This window comes from Zootermopsis nevadensis, unplaced genomic scaffold, assembly GCF_977971745.1.
Source record: "Zootermopsis nevadensis isolate Lab colony 2312 unplaced genomic scaffold, Znev_1.0 Znev_ptg000019l, whole genome shotgun sequence".
In the NCBI taxonomy this organism is placed as follows: domain Eukaryota; kingdom Metazoa; phylum Arthropoda; class Insecta; order Blattodea; family Termopsidae; genus Zootermopsis; species Zootermopsis nevadensis.
Window position 1 is genome coordinate 3794333 of NW_028259151.1, and position 22181 is coordinate 3816513.

Consider the following 22181-nt stretch of genomic DNA (forward strand, 5'->3'; position numbering starts at 1 on the left):
GGAAAGTATGTTTAGTTTGTGTTCATTTTAATGTTGAAGTTTACAGGGTAATTTTCACTTAATGCTTCAGTAGGAATTTATTTTTATTTTGTTTTAATATTTAATATACTGAGAAGAGAAAATTATGACTTGGAAGTTTATATTATAAATTATATGCATAGAACAATTAGGTGAGCCTTGACATTTAAAATGAGACAAGAATTCTAAATAAAATTATATGAAGCAGTGACAGTGCGAATATCATAGTACAGAAATAATATAAGGGCAATGAAAGAATATAGACTCGGAGACCATCAACATAACATGTACAGACAGTATAAAATAAATGCATTAATTAAAATATGAGCATGCAAAGGAAAGTGGATCCAGCATTTGTAATGAACCAAAAGCCTGGTAATGCCATCCTGTATGAAACAATATTGAAAGGCCAAATAAATACTACGTAGGATTTGAGGTTCTCACAACGGTTAGTACAAAGATGGCTTTCTTGTGGGTTGTAGCACTGTGTAGTCTGGCAGACATTTACCAATGTTTTGAGAGGTCCTTGCTGCCTCCATCATCAGGGCGATGATTGCCATCTTTAAAGAAATACTGGTTAGATCACATATAGGATTGAGTCAGATTGATCAGGAGAAGCCAAACTTTGAAGCTGATGGTGATTAACCCATTGGCTTAATCATTACTGAAAGTCAAATTACATACTGCATTAGCCCTCTGAGATGCCACTGGGTCTTTCATAAGATCCTGGCATAGCACTAACAAATGGACTATTAATTTTTTGTCATTACAGTTGCAGATATATTTAATTGATGTAATATGCATTTTATCTTGTGCAAATATAGATAATATTGATAGTTGAAATTAACATTGATAAATAATGTAATTTTGTGTTTCTTAAGTATACTAATATTTACAACATATGACAGAAGTTGAGTTATTAAATTAGCATATTTGTGTGAAACTGTAAAATAAAGAAAACCACTAGCTGGAGCAGATTGTATGCCCTGTGAAATGTAAAGATGGTTATTCTTTATCATTTGATCATTTAGTTGGAACATTTCTATGTTTTGAATTCTACTAATGGAACAGTTTCTGTCTGTTTGCCACAGTTGAGTGGTTGGCACTCTTGCTGTATAGTTTGGAGGTCACAGGTTCAAATCTTAGTCCAGAAACTGGCTGTCTGAACAGGCTTCATGGCTTTCCTTGGTCTCTATAGGCAAATGCCGGAATAGCTCCTTATATTAGGCCATGTTCATTTCCTTCCATATCCTTTCTGATTCATCATTAGTTTTAATAATTCTGTCATCCTTCTTCTTCTATGGCTCTCCTGTCCATATTTGGTTCATCGCCTCAATTATCCTCTTCCATTTGGTCCTCTGTTAGGTCCGTCTGTCCGAGGCTTTGATTGAGGTTTCGAAACATCTTCCTTTTTACAGTGCAAGGTTGTTAGCCTTGCGACCAGGGTACCTGTCTTAGTCTGACCTCTCCCCCTCGACCAATCTGGCTAGGGAGGTCCTACCAGTAGCTATGCTACCGCCAGCATAACTCTTGGGGTCACTGAGGTACTCAAGCCCCACCACCATGACAAGGTGCAGGTACCATTAAGTGGGGAATTCCGTCATTTAGTGCTATATAATCTGAGCTATTGACAGTGTTGTAAAATAAATCACAAATAAATAAGGAACAGTTTCTGGTAGTGGAATAATGATCAACTCTTTTCCTTCCAATGCTGTACAGAGTAGTAATTAATGTTTTCTACGAACCATACTCTCATAGAAATCCTTCTGCTAGTAATTGAACTGATCATTTTGAGTGTAATTGTGCCACTACTGTAGTATGATAGGAATAAATAAGGAATCTGTTTTATTTTAATGCTTTTCCATTCAATATTGTTTTATTGTATAGCATATGACAGCTGTATTTCTGCATTATAGTAATAATTGGTGCTTCTATTAGAGGCAGTTGAAACTACTTGTTATGTTTCCATATAATAATCAAGTCATAGAAACATATAGTTGTTTCTGAAGATCCACCAACTGTTGTATCATTTGTGTTATTTAATAATTTAGTATGTAATTGATTCATCCTGTGTCATTAAACAATATGACTATAAAAACTATACAGTATCATAAGAAGCATGTGCATCTTTGTGACTTGCTGTCCAATCTTGTTATGTAAATCAAAGATGTTGATTCTTTAAAAGATTTTTGATCAATAGCTTGTAAACATACACACTCTCATTGCTTACTTTTTTAATTTGTGTGTATCCTGTATGATTATTAACATTAATAACTGATGAATGCTATAGATTATCACATAATTTCCCAACATTTAAGCAGTGATGTTTTTAAACATTTTCATAAATTGTGCTGAAAAGGTCTTATTGAATATGCATAAGATCATTTTGCCACTTTTTTTGTCTGTGTATATTCTAAAAGAGTAGGATAAACAGAATTTGTTCTCTTAACTATCTCTCTCACATATACGTACGTTTCTATTATGTTAGCTGTCTCAAATTCTATCTCTTTCAGTATCAGTTTACAGAAAATATGAAAACCCCACTTTATATAAAAGAAATATATGTAGGTTCATTATTGTGAAGTTTCATTCATGTTTTATGCTTTATTAAACTATAGATATTCATTAGGAATTTATTACTTTGTCACTAATATTAATAGGGTCTGGTGGAGGGCTTTGGTTAATTCGGTGATGAACCTTTGGGTTCGGTAAGCCAACTATTTAGTTAGTCACTAATATTACATTTTATTGTTTTCTTAGTTCTTACAAGTTTTATTAGTAAGGAAAATATTTCTGTTGTTTGACATTCACTTTCTTGTAATTGAGTACAGATCTACAGACAAGCAGTTGTGTCCAACCAGCCAACCAAAGCAGTAGTGTAGTTGACACATTGGGTGAGACAGAAGTAGTTCTTCTCCAGTCATCCCCTCATCATCCGTACTGGCAACCAGTGACTATTAACATTGGCAGTGGCAGCCATGATTCCAACATTGACTGTTGTCCAAGTGCTGATGGTTCTGCCAGTGCAACACCCATCCAGCAACGTAAACAGCAAATGGAAGAACAGAGCTTGAGTGGTAAGCCTCCTTTACCACCAACTAAACTGGAGTCAGCTGCAGGTACAAATAGAGATTCGTTGCATAGTCTTCTGCAGCATACGAGCTCCACACGGAGCATCACCAGTTCTCAAAGCATAGGCTGTAGCAGTGCATTACCAAAGCCTAAGCAGCATCAAAGACCATCATCCTTATTCGTGCTTGGTGATGACCTGAATATGGAACATATAACACCTCCATCCTCTCCAAAGCATCACAGTGCATTTCGTTCTCGTTCCGCAGATGATGGACGCAACAACAGTAAACCTTTACCTGTTGCATCCACATCCATTATAACAAACCTTACCTCGTCTTTACGTGCCAAAATGTCCAATGGTTCACTTATTGAAGGAGCAACAGGAAGCCCATCTGTGTCTCCATCTTTCCTTATTACTCCGACTTCGAGTTTGGAAAAGTTGAATAGGTTAAAGGATCGTATCATGCGTACAGTAACTGCTCCTGGTGGAAACATTTCCAGTAGTTCAGGGGTGGTCAGTGGAGAAGGGCATGTAGACATAGATAGTGATGATGAAAGTACACCTCTTGTGTCAGAGATTTCCACTCCTGCTGCCAGTAGTGGTTTGAATGCATTAGCATCTGAATTCTTGAATCGTGGCTTCTCTGTAGTGGGTGGATATAGTAGTCATTCTGGCAGCAGTGATGATTCACCATCATCAGTTAAGACAACACCCATATCTCCCCCAAAAGTGATACTGCAGCAACAGCAGGAACAAGAAATGAAAGAACAGCTTCCATCTGAGGCTGACAATGGTAATCTTGATGTCCTTATTAACAGTCCTTTTATGCGAGATGATAATAACATAGCAGCACTTGAAAATTATGCCTCCTCCTCCTGTGGCTCTTCAGTCTCCTTAAGCCAAGTGCTGGAACCAGCAAGCAATTACTACCACTTGGTGACAGTGAGTGATAGTATAAGTAGTGTGGAAGTTGACTCACAGTTTAGTTCACATGAACAACTAAATGACAGTGACTTGAGACTTAGCAGCAGTAAGATGATGCTATCTTCATCATGTCACTTGTCAAGACAAGATGCCCTGGATCGTTCAGGAGGAGGTAGCTGTGGTGACAGTAAGGACCATCTAGATGAGTGGAGTAATCCGGAAACCACAGTATGATTTATTGTGATATCACTTCTTATGATATAATTCAGCAGCATTTTCACCATCACTTGCAATTCCATCCATTGCAATCTAAAATCCTGCTTCAACAGTTATAACAGATTGTGTGTTTGTTACCAATAGCAGTTATTTTGCAGAACTGATTATTCACATTTTGCAAGCTTTAATGTACTGCACCGTAAAAGTATACATAAAATCAAGGTAGATCATATAGAACTAGGGGGAGGGGAGAGAAAAAGAAAGTGGGGGCATGTGCATGCACTGTTGGTTGTAGAAAACATATTGAAGTAACTTACATTTGGTACAAAATGGACAAAAATCATTGTGTGATAGATGAATGTTGACAACTATTGACTGGCTTGTGGTTAAATAGTGCACAAATAAATATTCGCATAGTTACAAAATTGATTTCACGTAAACTTGTGTAAATTACAGAAATTATTTACTGTGTTTATAGCAGTTTCTGTTTAGATGTCAGTATTGCTATATGATTTTTTTTCCTTAAAAAGAATTGTAGTGAAAGACATCTACCATAGACATTTGTTTACTTATTTTATTCAATTTTGTGTATATACCTGAAAATGTACTTCCAGGAAATTATAATATTATGTGCTCTGTCCTACAAATATTTCTGGTGATATTATGCAGCAGATGCTGACTGATACTGTTGTTTATTTGTGATTGATGCAGCGTTGAATTGAGGTTGTAAAATATTTCATACTACCTGCATTATAGGCATATAAAGTAAGCAAAATCTATGAAGGATGTGCATATTATATAGTAGCTTTCCCTTGAGTAGAATCCATACCACATTGAGCAAGTGCCAGGAATACATCTAAAATTGTTTTAATCAGAATCCTGGTCATTTAACACCGGTGGTAAACTGAGCTCAAGTGTGTGGTCTATTTTGACAATGTGCAACACCCAAACCAATTTAATATTCTGACTGTGCTGGTTGGATATCTGCTGATAGAATGAAAATTTGTATACAATACAGCGTCAAGAATTTTGTGCTAAATGTGCGTATATCGATGACAATCTCTTAAGTGGTTAGAGATTTGTGAAATGTGCAGAGATTATAGAACTTTATATATTCTTCTGAATGTCTCTCCAATATGTTGTCCTGAGAGAATTACTTTACACTGTAGGAATTGATGGAAGAAGACATTCAAAACTGTGGCCTTGAATGCCATAAATACTGAAGTTTAGACACCCTTCTTTTACACATGGCATCATACTTTTTATTTGCCTGTAACAGTGTTCTCAAGTATAGTCATTATTGACCAGTTGAAGTTATCATTGTTTACACGACAAAGTGACATAACATATTAAGAATGCATTGGTTTATTAAAATGTGTTTGATTAAAAACCCAGATTATAAATGTCAGCATTTCCATTATCACTTCAGCATTTTGCTTTCTAAGAAGGAAGAACAATTTTTTTAAAACAGTAATATGTCATCATAGTTTAATGTAAGTTGAGTTAAGATTATTGATAATGATTCATTATAAGATTTTGTATCCAAACAATATTAATGTTTGTAGCCACCAACAATAGATCACTTGAGGACCAGTCTGCTATTAAACAGCAGACAGAGAGATTTGAATTTAAAAATAAGACTTGTTAATGTTGAATTTATTATACTTGAAGAAAACTGTTTCTGGCACCAGGTTAAAGCAATTAACACTTGTTGATAGATGAATGATGATGATAGTGTATCACTGTGGTACTATAATTTTTCATTCATCCTTCTGACAGAGTATAACTTTTTCGACATCTTTGTAATGTTTATCTGTTGTGTCTACTTTATATCCCTCATGTGCACTACTTATCACATTATGAAATATTTTAAGAATTATAAAGATAGCTTTTGTTGATTTGTTGAATGGAATGGGGAAAGATTAGATCTATTTTTAGTTTTTAGTTTGCCTACTCTTATGGCCCTTTTCATGAAGTAGATAATTTGAAAGTAACATAGGCTACAAGAAGATAGGATAACAATCCTTCAGGGTGGAACTGAACTTTTAAAGATTAAAACATACATGGCAATAGGCATAAAAAAATAAATGTTACACCATAATTTATTTGCACATGGAATAATAGTGATTTAGTAGCAAAAGTTTATTTGGAAATTATATATATTTTTTCAAAGGAAATGGGATATTTTACATGTTTCCAACTAATCACACAATTAAATTCAAATGTAACTTTTGTTATATTATGTAAATTGTACTAAGTGCTTCAGGAACAAGGACACTTAACTAGTATGCACTTCCAGAGGCTGTGACAGCAGTGTGCGTGTTTCCATACCAATAATTCAGTTAGGTTAGGTTCAGGATGCCTTCATGATGTTGTGTACTAACTTGTTTGTAACTTGTGTGTTTGTTACTACTGCAGTCTATATCATGCAGTAGATATGCTATTATGTTGGTTTTGGAGTCTGTAACAGGTAAAAATTTGTATACTCTAATTATTATTTATATTTTATTTTTGGACTGCTTATTGTCCTTACATTTGACCTAAAATGTAGAATCTGAAACTAAGGGTGTACTAATGTATTTTTTTTTCAGTCTGTTTACATCTAAAAGAAGCCATGGCTAGCACATAAGAATATGATAATATCTGTAAGCTGGTACAACTTGAAGAACAGAACTGTCTTGTGACATGTTACAAGGAAAATAGCAATATTGCAAATTCAGACTGGCTGCTAGCGTGTCTCATGTTACCGTGAGTTATGCAGCAATAGAATTACTATCTTCATATGTATAACTATTAATAGCTGTAACTTCTGTAGAATTGTTTACATTAATGACTTCCTAGTACAGAATTTGAAAGACAGCACTGAATATTACTGTGTTTAGAATATTACATGACCTAGTAGTGCATATGTTGTTGAATAAGTTTTGCTATTCCGGGCATCATAGTTAAATAACTTCCAGTTTTGTAGACATCTCGTCAGTCACTAAAAAGGATTGTATTGCACGATCTGACTTGGTTTTATACAATTTTTGTATTTATATTTTATTTAACAATACTGTCAATAGCTCATATTATATAGTGTCAAATGTGAGAATGATAATGAATTGAAAAGTATCTGGAAATATGTGATTGTAGCGTAACTTAAGGTACTATCCTGGCATTTTCCTCGAAGAGCTGAGAAATACCACAAAAAATCTGTCAGAATAGCTGGTCTCTGGGCTGAGATTTCAACCCAGGTCCTCCTGAATACAGAGCAGGAGTGATAACCACTCATCCACAATATTTGGTTGGTTTTGTTTGAAGGTCTGATAAGTTGTTATTCAAAATTAATTAATTCTTCCTCTCTACAGTTTATTGCATTAAGCCCAACATTTTAATTGCATCAGCTATATATAATCCTCCTCTTTCCTCACACTTGGACTCTGGAACAGCATACATAAACTTTTTCATTCTGTCCTGAACTAAATGTAGTTCATACATGATAGATTCAGATCTTCATTACCTTTTGTCTTTATGAGCTTACTTGTCATTATTGTGTTTTCTACTGCCCACTGCCTTCAGAGTAGTTCCCATTCGCTGTCACACTTTTCTACTACTGGCCATACCATGTTGGAAAGACTCCTGAAGGCCTTTTGCTGTTATGTCCTTGTCTCAGACTGAAAACTCCATCTTTTTAAGAGACCTATCAGTGATCTGGTGCATTGTAATGGTGGAGCAGTCAGTTTCCAGATTCCCAGTCTAGTGACTTCATTAATCAGTCATTCTCTACATTCCTCAGACTACATTTCAAACATGAGAAATAGTCCCCTCATTACAATCTACCACTGACCTTACCTTCCCCGAGTCTTCCTCCAGTAATTTTGACCATCCTGAAAATGTCTAAGCCATTTCTACACTACATCCCAATTACTGGCCTTGACACTGTATATTTTCCTGCTTATATCTAAGTTTGTAAGAATGTCTTGTCTGTCATATATACCATATTTTTCGGTGTTTAAGACACTCCCTTGCATTTGATGCACACCCAGAATCAAAGCAATTTTAAGGTATAAAACTAAAAATCAAACAAGTTGTTATATGTAACCTTCTAAAAATAATTATTCAAGTGTAACAATCATTCTCATACTGAATGAATATGAATCTTAATTATCCAACTGTGACCTATTCAGAGTGCACGGTCAGTGGCAAGGTTGGCAACCATCGCTGTATAAAACTCACAGTGAATTTGAGGCATATTTTGAAGGTAAAAAAGTGCATCTTTCACAATGCAAAATATGTTAAAACTTGTAATGTAGAATTTAAACTATTTATTGCAGTATAAATATAGGTGGGATACAGATGATGGACTTTGGGCATGTGTGCCATGAGGATGATGGTAGGATGTCCCTCTGAAACAGTGGTATATAACAAAAAGCCTATATGGTGCCACAACCCAGAAGACACTTTCTTTTTAGACTGAATGAGTACACATACAAGAAGTCTTTGCCCATGTCTTTCTTACATATCTGCACATACGTAAGACTGGTACAAGTACTGCATCACTAGGACAACTGTTGAAATAGTTCATGAGATTTCTGATTCATGTATTGTAATGGCTTTCGTATCCTCCCTGCCCTTCTCTGTACAAAACAGAGAACTCTATTACCATCACTTTCACATACAAGAAATAGCTTCCAAACTCCAGGTCCAGTCTTCAGATATATAAATTTGACTATAGTCAGTTTTAAGGACAGCAGATACAAGTAGAGGAACAGCGCTACAGAAGACACATTACACACTTGATTGTAATATACCGTAGTTTGAGAAGCTATTCATCTGACTGTCATTAATTTTTAATTATGGAGTAGAAACAGGAGAGGACAGTAACCTCTTCCCTCTGTTCCAGTATGGAATCCATTCCTGTACATGTATGGTACCCACTGTCTTCCATGTATGTTAATGTTATATTTCTGAGTAAACCTTATAAATATATATGATAGCCTTGCATGTTGTGTAGGTGAAAGTACTCATGTGGGTCATCAGTCTATTACTGAATTCCTGCATGTTTCATAGCGGTAATCTTGTTGTTGCTTTGGAAGGCATAATGTTTTGAGGTAGGAGGTATTTAACCTCAGGTTGCTGCTACAATACTGAAAGTGGTAATTTACAAAACAGTTGATGTAACAGTATAAATTGTAAAAGCTGCTGAGCTGAGAAATTCTTAGTTAAAAGTAATATGTTTGCAGACTGTAAAAAGTTGTAGATATTTTTAATCTGTTAATTTATTCATAACCATTGTCTGTGATACAGAATGGTATGTGAAAATGGTGTATCTTTTTGCTTTCTAGTCACTGTCCATAAATATGTATTCCATGAAAAGATGAATGAAAGTCTTCCATATTAAATAACTTTCCTATGAGTAAGATATCTTTAAAACCCCAGTAACTGGTTAAACATTAGACAGACGTATGTCATACAAAATGGTGAAGGCTGGATGGTTTAATAAATGCATATTATAATTTGTAATTACCATGACAAGAGGCAACAACTCAATTCTGTTGTCCAGATTGATGTGTGTTTATACTCTGATATGATGCTGAGAAGGGAAGTTGAAGACTGGATGTCTGACAGTGAATAATAGAACAAGATTAGATGCTAATGTATTGTTGATTTTCTGTTTCATCCTAGCAGAAAAAAATATTATTAACCCATTCAGTTATTTTGATGAATTCAGGTTGCAAACATTTTTATGGTCTTAAAATGTGTATGTAATTGTCCATTTAGGTGATTGTATTTCAATCAGGCATTCATAGATGGCTCCCAGCTACATACTTATGTACAACAGAAACACATGACTTCAAAAAACCCTGCTTTTGATGCTGATTCTTGAATGTTGTGATACCATTTTATTGTGTAGAATGTGTAGGGAAAAGGCTTTTGGCCATACTATCCGTGTTTGTACAGGGGCATTTAAATCAGAGGTGATAGGTTGAGCTGTAAAACAACATTTTATATTTACCATCACTTGAATGGAGCTGTATAACGTTCTATGGTTAGATATTCTGGTCCCCAAATCATACTTATATACTTTCATTATAAAAATTTAGAAGGCTTTATGAGATTATAAGTTCTCACAGCACTGAAGATGTCATTGTTTGACTTCATCTTCAGGGCATCCCTAAAGATGGAGGTACCACTTTCAGATAATGTTAAGTGCACAAAAACAACTTTCATTAGGAAACCGCAGCATCACAGGGATAAATTGTAGCAAGTCACTTGGAGGTGGTTATTAGTGTAGGAATGTCAAAATTGCGTGGTGGTAGTCGTTGCTATACAGTGGAAGCAGCTAGGTGGTGAATTGCAAATCCTTAATTGCTTGTTGCATTTGAACACTGAAATGAGGCCTTGCTTTGTCATGGTGAAGGTTGGCTTGTTTGTTATGGCTGCAAACGTTTCTGAATCTTTTCTTCAGCTACTTCTGTGTTTTAATACACAATGAGCTAACTTGATTGTTGTCCCTTTTTCCAAAAAGTCAGCTGGATCACATCATAAAGTATTTGTAACCAACTTATAAATCAGTTATTAACAACTGTAACATATTGATTTATTTTTCGATTTTTAAATTTACAGCACGTGATTATTTCCAGCTCCAAGCTTGTTATTAGTTACTCCAGCCCGCTCTTAGACTGTAATTCTTTAAACAGCTTACTGATCCCAGTTGTGTGATATCACAGATATTGGGACCTGAGACTGTTGTCTGAATGTAACAAGTTTGTGTATATAATATCAAAGTTTATGAAGAGTATAAATATTCTGAAAATGATATTATGGAAACTTCATTGTCCATAACTTTATATGTAACTAAAAATAAATGTATAAAATATATTGGTTTGGGTAATCAGATACACACCATTTCTCCATTGTTCTGTGACACTACACAAGGGTTGCACTTTATTTTGACTCTCTGGAATGTGACTTAATCAAGAACTGACTGTGTTTGGCTTAGAACTCATGTAATATAATTGTCTTTATATTGAGAACAGTTGGTGAAGCTCTGCAGTTCTGTATTTTTTGTAGTACAAGCAACAGTACATACAACACAAAGTTAGGAGCATTATTTTGTATCTTGATTTTCAGACAGAGCTGTAAGGGTTAACTATTTATTTGTTTATGTTTTATTTAACAACTCTGTCAGTAACTCAGAACATGTAACATCAAATGAATGAACTGAAAGTGCGATGCTTTTGAGTACTTACTTGCTTTCAGACATCATTTTGAAATGCAATGATACATTTAGATTAGAATTTAAATGATCATTCAGTGTAGAATATATATTCATCATGAATATGAAAGCAAACTAATCAAGCCAATGATGATTGTGATTGGTTAGATTTGAAATAAAATAATTGTTTACTTTTACTACAGGTAGTATCTGTAATTTTGCATTTAACTTAATGTAGAAATTATTCTTTTTACTGATAATATTATGTTGGTGTAAGATACATTGTCATAGTTGAAAATATAGAATGCATAGTGAATATTGGAGCCTGATATCTAGCTTAATTTCTGTAAGGAACAAGAATTGTTAACATAGTGTGATTATATGCTATATCTCAATTGGATATCTGTCTGTGTTTGTGTATTTACTTACTAATTTGAAGTATTATACTTTGTAGGAGGACAAGTCTTAAAACACTTATGTAAAAGGGATATTATTATGTTTACAGACAAAATGTTTCAAAGTACTTATCTACATTGTTTTCATAATAATCGATTGTCACATTTCACCACAAACTCATATGAAGTTGGTTCAGAAAGTTCCAGTAACAGATTCATTGTGGCAGTCATAGGTATGGAAATCAGAAAATAGTGGTGGTTTCATGAAAGAGCATCACTGGGAAATGTATGGTGTGCCAAACATGCCACATACTTTATAAGTTCGTCTGCTAAGTGGTGTTGAATTATTCTATTGGAAAGGCACTATCACCCATCAAGATGTCAACATTGTAGCGACCTGGCAGAACCAATGTGACAATAATGCCACACCTTTGATACTCGCCTGATCTCTTGCCAGACTTTCGCATCTTTAGGGTCATGAAATCTCAGCTGAAGGAATGGCATTTCAGTAGCGAGCATGATGTGAAACACTCTGAAGAGCATTCTGGAAAATTATTTCTAGCATTGCTTTCAAGAACTATACACACAGTTACAAATGTGTGTATTTGTCCAAGAACAATACTTTGAGCATGGTTTTATGCAATTTCAAAGTTGCATCACAAGTTGACATCAATATATCTATTATTTTAACTTTCTGAATCAACCTCATAAACATGTCAGAATTAAAATTGTACCATGCCAAGTGGGTGTCAGTTAAAAAGAAATTTAGGGAAGTAAGGCTTTCCTGGTTGTATCTGCTTGACTCTGAAGAAACAGATTACCATTGATTGGTTTACACAAAAGAAAGCAGTTGCTATTTCTTTTTTTATATATACAGAGTTTTCCTATTAAATGTTAACACAGTTTATTGACACTGAAGCATACAGATGTTAGTCTGTCTTTAGGGCATTTACCTTTCTGTGGCAAGTGTTCACTGTCAGTGCATTGTTAGCAACAATGCACAGCACATACACACTTCTAGGCATATTTCTGATGAAGTAATCATGCAAGGAAATTCAGTCCTACTTCTCACATTCTCCATCAGTACTCACTTCATTAGGTCACCCCACAATTTATGTCTGATGGCAGATTGGCAGATCAATGTGGATACTCTGCGCTTTCCGTACAGCTTATCCATCTTCAGGTAAATGATCTCACACACTGTTGCAGTAATGTGGTGGCAGTTAATCTTGCTGAACATAATGATCTTCATTGGTTCATGTTTTATCCATCCATATCATGACTTTCTTTTGATGACAAATATAAAGTGGATACATCTAAGGAGGAAAGGATTACTTTTCATTATGTGTGTGATAACTATTCACAGAATTCAAACTGATGATCTGAATCATTATCATACATTGTATACAGAAATTTTAATTTAACTTGTGCAAAATGCCATTAATACTGGTTTTACTTGCACAAGTCTCATAAGAACCCTGTGTTAAGAAATTTCTAGGGGATTGTATTACATTCTCAAATATTTTTATCGTCACTTCATATATGAGGCCTTCCAGATCACGTATTCACCTTGCACTCTTCTGTCTGCTTCAGATATACAGTATACATATTTTAGGAACACTCTGTATTTCCCATGATATTATTGTGGATACTTGTTACGAGCTCAACTGTGTTGGTATTGTACTTGAGTGTGAACTCAAAGTAGTACCAAATCTGCCTTAACAGTGAATGTGATTTGGCTTGAGATTGTGCCTCATTAGCAATACAGTTGGTATGTTATTTCCAATGGTGAGGTGTATTAATTTTGAAATGTGTTCAGAGATTTAATAAAAATGTTATTAAAATTATATTTGCAAAATTTGATTTGTATATATATAACTGTGAAATCAGTTCTAGAGATATAATTTTAAATACTATTTTATAGCTGCATATCATTCTTAATCTTGTATGAAACTTAATCCCTCATGTATGAGTGAGAGATGGCCTCCAAGGCAGCTGAGTTAACTTTTCGAGTTAAAAAGGATACATCAGTAGGGGAGACCTATGTGAAAAAGACTATCCAGATAAGATGGTCATTTCCTCTTACACACTTACCATTGATTTTATCAAGTAGAATAGGTGTCTACCACAGGTGCATTTGTATGTTGAGTTCTCACACAAATAGGATACGCTTATCTGCCATGCTACTTTTTTTTGTGACAAAGGTGATTCTTCAGTATCTCTATATAAAGTATGTACATAGTATTTTGCAGATTTTCATTTGGAACATATGACAGATATAACAATGGCTGAATAAACACAGACAGTAAGCTAAAACACAAGGGGTTAAACTGATATACATAGTTACATTTCTTCATCAACCTCCTTTACATAATGTTCATTTTCTTAAATAGGAGGCTGTTTTATCCAGGAGTTGAAAAAAGTTTACTTTTCAGGAAAACTTGAGTTAAAAAAATATTTAAGAAGTATATAGCATAACTGATCAATCATATTGATTCCCCCCCCCACCTCCCATGGTCAGCCCGACCATCGTGACCCCATCAGGGTTTTCTTGCGAAAGTACCACGGTGGTTTTGCCTTACCTTCCATGGCCAGTCTTTCTATCCTCCAGACTGGAAGAGGTTTACTATAGACATTCAGTAGGACTCCTTGGACGAAGGACTGGCCAGTCGCAAGGCCTCTACCTGTACACAGGACAGCACAATACAGAAAAACGCTGACTAACATCCATGGCTTGAGTGGGATTCGAACCCACGGTCCCAGTGACCAAGCGGCACAAGGCCCGCACCTCAGACCGCGCGGCCACTGCTACTCCTATATTGATCCTGGAATAATTTTAATATCTGTGATATTTGACAGAAACATAGTGTCATGTATACTGTGCTGTTATGTATCCGTCAACCTTCAAGAACAATTCTGATAATGATTTCTCAGCTGAAGTTAATTTGATCACTATAATTTCCTCTCAACTAACATCTATGAACTTTCTCCATTTTTAACCAATCATGGCTCCTCAGGAACATTAGGAATTCCTTTAAAAATCACATTGTGTAAAATAAACATTTCAACAATAATAATAACACAAAATTCCATTACTGGAATGTACTGGATCACATGCATAGAGTGCAATATTCAGTTGAGGTTGGGAAAACATGAAAGAAAAGTCAAACTCTTAACTTTTGTTCACTGCGTAGACTTAAATGGACACAAAACATTGTTTTGCAGTCACCCTAATGTGTAAGTGATGTAACAAATAAAAACATACTTTAAAGTTTACAGCTAAAAATCGTTCACACCTTCGTATAAGACAAGCCAAGACAATTTCTTGTACAGACAAGACAATGCACAAAATGCAATTATTTGAGAAACAAATGTAAACTGATAACAGAATAAATGAAAGACTCTTAATTGCTTAAACAGTGAACCACTTCATAACTTTAAAGGAAACAAGATGCCACATCATCAGAATAACCTCTTTAATTCCTGTTTCTAGAACTTATGTATACGTTCATGCAGCATGATCTACAGAAACTACTGCTTTTGTGCAAGATATTGGACAAGTCTGAAAGAATAGATTAAATAAGGAAGTCCTTACCACTTATTTGCATTTCTAGTATTATGCTTTCATTGTACTCTCAATGTATATATCTCCCCTCCCCCCCCCAGGAGTTTTCTGGAATTTCATTCCTGTTATTCCATTATCATGCATACAAACAAAACTGTTTGTATGCATGATTTTATATATCATACACTGCATGGTATGCAAGGTTTTAAGACTATAAACTTTGATGTTTTCTAATGAGCAAATGCAAACTAAATAGTGATCATATTTATCAACTGTAAATGAGAGAAATGAACACGGATCATGAAAGAAACTCTACAAACAGTTTAAATTTCATACTGCCATGATATTTTACAAGTGTACATCAGTGCTTCAGCTGTTCCAAATCTGGTCTCAGGAGAATCAAAGCTGGAGTAGACAGGAAGTCTGGATTCAGAATTTTATGAGACTGTACTCCTTATGTGTTACAAAAAAAATATAATATGATACTAATCAATGCATCAGGTTACAATTGGTACTGATGTCTACAACGCTTCCTTCATGAAGTGTACTGTTTAAAACAGAAAGGAAACCCATTTAAACTTGTGTTAAATTTTTCATACGTGAGAAACACCGTTTTGTTTAAATATCTTACCTGGCAGTTTCTTCATCAAATAGATGAGTCCAGTATGGATGATCAATGGGTTTTCCACAAAAAAATCATATTTTATCTGATGAATGACCCAAAGTATTAAGTATCATCTATCTTACAATTACAGTAGTTCTAAACCTCTAAGTTTCTGTGTACTTATATACATTATTTGTGCCACTGTTACATACACAATTCTTGTTGAGCTCAGTGTTGACTCATTTGGAAACTTATTTCAGAACATTGCAGATTTAAAGTTATTGCTGACCTTTCCCAATTGCTTTTATAATTATTATCTCCATTATATTATGATAACAAAGCATAATATAAGTCATGACTTAGGAAGATATTATGGATATTTTTAAAGTCAATAACCCACTTTATTGCACTCGGTAGGTTTGCTTGTGCTGTTACAATTCATGAAATGAAAACGTGCAATTTTTTCTTTTCCACTTCTTTCATCTTCCTGGACACTTAATATTGCCAAGTAATTTGCAAAATATGGCCAATATATGTCTGAATTAAAATATATTTGTTGTACAACCACACCATACAGGATTTCCTGAAAATTCAAATAATTTGTTACCTCCTAATTCAGCTCCAATATTGTAGTTCAGCAATGGACCCCCGACCGCCTGACGAAAATATTAGGTTTCTCTGTAATACACAAATTTATTTTGCATGTTCTTTACTGTTATTCATAAGACTTGTGAAAGGAGGAAGAAACCCTCACATTTAATGCAAAAGCTCAGTTGGATTGGTCATAATGGCTGTGTGGTCAGAAATGTAGGTTTTGGCCACTTGGTTGCTGGAATTATGGGTTTGAATCCAACTTGGGGCATGAATGTTTGTCCTCATCCTTCTTTGTTGTGTTGTCCTGTATTATACTCAAAAAGATTGGGGGCGGGGGGAGAAATAAAGGTAGAACGATACAAACAAAAGGAAAAGGTTGGTCGCATGTTAGCCCGTGGTATGAGCAATACAGGTTTGATTCCCAGTTTGGTTTTTTACTCACCCTACCTATAACGCATCCAGACCAGCTCTAGGGTTCACCCAGCCTCCTATGCAATGAGTATCGGAGTACTTTCCCGAGGGTAAAGCTATACTATTTCTCCCCCCCCAAACACCTGCATGGTGTATAGTGCGGCAGCCTTACTTTACTTCACCATTTTGATGCGGTGGTGTGATCACATCGAAGCGGACCTAACCTTAACTTTTCTTCTGTTATGTCTGTGGGACAGCAAAGTTTAATTTCATTGCGAAGGCTGAGTTCCTCGGAGACATAGATTACTTACTATATTAGGGTTTGAAAATTATTCACGGTATATGTTCAGTCTTTTTGGGGGGATGGAGTATGAATTTTGAAGGTTGAAGAGTAACCTTTTTACCGACTGGGCTACTGTCTCGTCGCATTGTGTTTATTTCTAAATCACTTACAGGGCGCAGCACAATACTCATGGCGCTACGTTAGCCATCAATTGTGTTGAAGTTAGGAATTTGGTATATCCGTGATATCACCCTAGCGTGGATCGTCATTTATAACAAAACTTTAAATCACCATAGATTCGTAGTCACAGATAATTAGAAGTTTTGTCTGCTGACTCTTCTTCGTATATATTCTGAACGTTATGAGCCAACGTTATTGCCAACTGGCCATGAGATTGTTTTGCCGGTAGTTTCATGACATGCTAGTAGATGGCAGAAAATGTACGAGTGTCGTCATAGTTATTTGCATTCTGATGTTCAACATCGAGTTACAAATCTATATGTTCGTATAATCCATGCTCTGGGACCTGTCTCGTTGTCTTTTAGTGGACGGCAATAAACGATGAGGGAACATGATGATGGCTGATCAGTTTCGGAAGGCAGAACAATATTCGCCAAAATCGTCACCCAGAGGGGCTCGGTCCCCTGTTGTTTCACGTCAAGATTCTACAGGAACATTAAAAACGACGATCTCTTTAGGGAAAAACCCATCTATCGTCCATAGCGGACCCTTCTATTTGATGAAGGAGCCGCCAGGTAAGCTATTTAAATGAAAAAGAGGGAAAGGTATGCCCTTATATACACATTTTTTTAATTTATATTTTATGCGGAGTGAGCCATGGGGTAAATTGTTATCTTGAGCTTGTAATGAATAGCATATTGGAGGATTGTCTCCTCATTTCATAACCTGTTTCGGAAGATTGCATGTTTAAAATTAAGACTGACTTTCCCAAGTAGGTTTTCTAGTTGTACTGAGACAACGTATACAAAATTTATTTCCCAGAATGGTATTTAGGTTTACAGTTTCCCTTTGACCCAGGCCATCAGGATAAAATAAAGAGCAAGGGTGAAAGTCATGTTGTTGAACACCCATTTTAAATTAATGTTTACAATGTTAGAGGTGTAGATAAGATAACCTTTTGATTGTACAGTTGTGCTTTGTTAGAAGGAACAAAGGGCGAAGTCACAAATTGTAAAATTGTTAATAGTTATTGACTTCACCCTCTTATTCCATTCTGTCTTAACTCCCATAAAGAAAGATATACATATGAGAGCTTAATAATGGCATTATTGCAGAAGTGCACCTTCCTTTGAACCCACTCTGGTTACTTATGATTTTGTGATGATAATATTTGCATATAGAATATGTTGTGTTATAGTGTGTAATTCTTCATTTTTCAGTGGTTTAATCACATTAGCAATTTGAAATACTTTTAAATGTTCAGGTTACTGTATATATTTTTCTGTACCACACATAATACTGTGGTCTATTGGTTAGCATTCATACTTCATATTCATTAAACTTGGGTCACAGATTTGAATTTTAATCCAGATAGAGGCTATCCTGAATATTACGGTTTTGCTTAATCTCTGGTTTCTTGCATTCATTATGTAGGTATTATTTTAAGTGATTTTCCTTATCTGGGTTGAGTGTTTACAACTGTCAGTTTTGTGCATTTAATTTGTGTTAAAGATATTCGTGATCAGTCCAGAACATTCTGTTTTAACAAGTCATGTTATCATTCACCTGAGACATCATGGTTACTGGGTAGCTCAGGTCATAAGAGGGAACCTATCCATTTGAAAATAATCAAAGAAATAAAACACTTGACTACAAATGACAATAAGGGAGAGGTACTTTTTATTTGGTAAAATGATGTCAGTGTTGACACTAATTGTGATACTGGTGAACCTCTGACATCAATTTGTTGGTGGAACTGGGCAACAAAACAGACCACAGCTCTGAAGGCTTACAGCTCCTACAGACGAGGAGTCGGTCACCATGTTGGGCTGATAGGGAAATGTGTGATTGGTGTTGGAGGACAGAGTGATAATCTTTCCTCTTTACTTGTGTTGTACTTATGTATGGCATATGCATGAATGGAGTATCTGTAGACTTGTTCAAGGCCTGTTTAGTTTTATTAGGGCTGTACCATACCTCACGCTCAATATTATCATAAACCAATTAGGATATCTCTTGGTGTAATTTTCTGACAGTATTAAAATTATCTCTGTTGATGATAAAATGATGATGAATGATGTTAGATACTATGGTACTGAATAAATTATAACACGAAGGGACTAAGAAGGTGTGCAATTGAATGTTACATTGTGAAGGTTTAGCAAGTAGCTTTATTTGCACATCAGAAATTACTGCACTTTGTAATTAAGACTCAAATATTCTATATAGTTACATTCATATATTGAATATATTTAGGTGTAATTGTGTGAGTAAGACCAACCATTATTTTACAAACATTAATGTCCTTTCCCCCTCTTTTTTTGAGTAGAGATGTTATTTCATCAACAGAGAAAAAAGTATGGGAGGATAATATTAAAATGGATCATAAGGTGATAGACTGGGAGGGTGTGGACTGAATTAATCTGGCTCAGAAAGGAAACTGTGGTGGGCTGCTGTCAGTACGTAAATGTGTCAATTTATGTGTTTGATCATATCATGAAATCTAGTCTTTTATATGCAGAAATTACAAGATTGTATGAACATTATGGCTACACAGATAGCTTCATGCATTAATCTGTGTGTGACGGTATAGTAATGACACAAAAGTACAGTTTCAGTTTTATTGAATTTGGCCATTTTTTATTAGTTTATATGCCTGGACTACATAGTTACAGTTGTGTATATACTTAGTACCAAGAATAAACTATATTTCTGAAACATTTCCAATTGTCAAAATAAAAACTAAAACAGGTATGTAAAAAAATGTATGACATTTCAGAGGCTAACTCTTCTTCATTGAATGGAAAGGCTTTAAGTTCTAGGTTAATGGTTGTAGTATTATGCATGACGAGTTGAACTGTGCATAAGCTCTTACACATGTACAGTAAAGTTCATTCTTTTAATTTTTAATTTAGAAGTGACTATAGGATTTCTGCAGCTTTCCATGCTTTTTTATATGGAAAGGACCTCCTCTTATTTAATTTCATGCAACTTAGAGGAAAATTTAAATGCATGAAATTATGTATGTTAAATGTATGATTTGAGGTTTTCATAGCAGTGAGTATGAAGATTTCTGTCTTCTGGGTTGTTGCGCCATGTAGTCTGGTCGATGTTTACCAACGTTTCAGAGGTCATACTGCCTCCGTCATCAGGGCGATTCATGACCTCGGAAACATTGGTAAACATCGACCAGACTACACGGCGTAACAACCCAGAAGACAGAAATCTTCATGTATGTAAAATGTTTGAATGATTGGTGCAGGAATAATTGTTTTGTAAATAATAAGTCTGGAACTACTGTGCCCATTACCTGCTTTTGTTGATATTTGATGCAGTTTTCTTCATTCTTTTTACAGATGTAAAAGATTTAACTGGAGCCACAAATTTGATGGAACATTATCGTTTGGAACATTCATATAACAAATTCAGTGGTAAGAAAGTAAAGGAACAGCTGTCATCTTTCCTTCCATATTTACCTGGAATGATTGACACCCCTGGTCATCAGGATAATAGTTCCCTCCGTTCTGTAATTGAGAAACCTCCTATTGGTGGTAAAGAATTGCTTCCCCTAACTAGTGTACAACTGGCTGGATTCAGACTTCATCCAGGACCACTTCCAGAACAGTATCGCTGTGTGAACCAAACACCGCAAAGAAAACACAAAAATAAACATAAGAAGCATAAACACAAAGCTGGAGAGACGCCAAGTCAAGAAACACAGGTCACTGAGGTGGGACAAGATACGCACGAGAAGAAGCACAAGAAACAGAAGCGTCACGATGAAGAAAAGGAACGTAAGAAAAGAAAGAAAGAAAAGAAAAGGAAAAAGCAGAAACATAGTCCTGAACATTCTGGTGGACTTACGCCAAGTCAGCATTCTAGTGGTTAAGTTTACATTATTTTAAGTGTACATATTGGATAAAAATTCTTGTAAAGTACAACACTGCCTCAAATATGAGTTAAAAAGACCACTTGGTACAATATTCTTGCATCATATACTCTAAGCCATTTGCTCTAGAAAGGTGTATTATGTAAATAAATATATTTTTAAGCAGATTTTACCTTATCCTGAATGTGAAATATATGTACAATGTAAACTAATGTCCTTAGGTTTAATGAAATATGTTATTGTACTGTAAATTTATGGTGCAAAATGTTGTAAATGCAGACTAAATTAGTTAATATTTGTTATTAGTTTTAATTGTGGAACTTCACACATTGTTCAAATGAGCAGACCTAGCAGAATATCTGATTAGTTATTTGTAACATTAAATTTAACTGAACAAAATATGTAAAGGTATGGAAAGAAGTGTCAGTTTAGTATGAAAGGAAATGGTTTATCATTAGCATTGATAAATTCCTAGTCATGCTTGTTTTATAATGCTGTATGTTGGGAAAGGTGAGGCAATTTCATGTGCAGCTGACATGTTATACAACATGATCATCTTTCACTCTGCGTGAATCTGTTTTGGAAATGGATAATCCATTAATTAAATGTGATATTGGAGAGGTTTTTTTTTTTCAATTTTCATTCAGACCAGACAATTTTAAATACCACTTCTTAGACGAACATGAAATGTAAATTGCATAAATGGATTTTTGCTTACTTTAATAAGCATTTACTACAGTTGATCATTATGATCAAAGGTGGCACCATGCACAGTCCAGTTCAATTTTCATCCTCCATTGGCAACACCTTACTCTGAAAAACAATTAT

General features: G+C 35.0%; 2 protein-coding genes and 1 long non-coding RNA gene across 14 annotated transcripts in view; 2 read left to right on the plus strand and 1 right to left on the minus strand.

Moving 5' to 3' along the window:
• Positions 1-13674, plus strand: part of Arms (Ankyrin repeat-rich membrane spanning) — a 118870-nt gene extending 105196 nt beyond the window's left edge. For all 11 annotated transcript variants that reach the window (XM_022082389.2, XM_022082396.2, XM_022082390.2 and 8 more), the window contains one exon: positions 2850-13674. In XM_022082389.2, the coding sequence (XP_021938081.2) occupies positions 2850-4249 (1400 nt within the window). In that variant the 3' untranslated portion in view covers positions 4250-13674. The remainder of the gene's footprint in view (positions 1-2849) is intronic.
• Positions 12655-21050, minus strand: LOC110838796 (uncharacterized). Of its 2 annotated transcripts, none has more exons than XR_002546235.2 (4): positions 20941-21050; positions 16604-16674; positions 14410-14511; positions 12655-13143 (listed from the first exon to the last, which is right to left on the minus strand). It is a non-coding gene; the product is annotated as an uncharacterized LOC110838796 (long non-coding RNA). The 2 variants fall into 2 exon arrangements; XR_015535856.1 differs by lacking the exon at positions 20941-21050 and adding an exon at positions 17033-17446.
• On the plus strand, positions 17755-21973 carry MED19 (mediator complex subunit 19). The gene is made up of 2 exons (XM_022082385.2): positions 17755-18039; positions 20821-21973. The coding sequence occupies exons 1-2, from the start codon at positions 17856-17858 to the stop codon at positions 21351-21353; spliced, it is 717 nt and encodes a 238-aa protein (XP_021938077.1). The 5' UTR covers positions 17755-17855; the 3' UTR covers positions 21354-21973.
• The last annotated feature ends 208 nt before the right edge of the window (positions 21974-22181 follow it).

Bases quoted from the DNA above. Each gene is read 5' to 3' on its own strand.
- MED19 (XM_022082385.2), top strand. From the start codon at position 17,856: ATGATGATGGCTGATCAGTTTCGGAAGGCAGAACAATATTCGCCAAAA. The intron at 18,040-20,820 runs GTAAGCTATTTA...TTCTTTTTACAG, and splicing joins TTTGATGAAGGAGCCGCCAG to ATGTAAAAGATTTAACTGGA.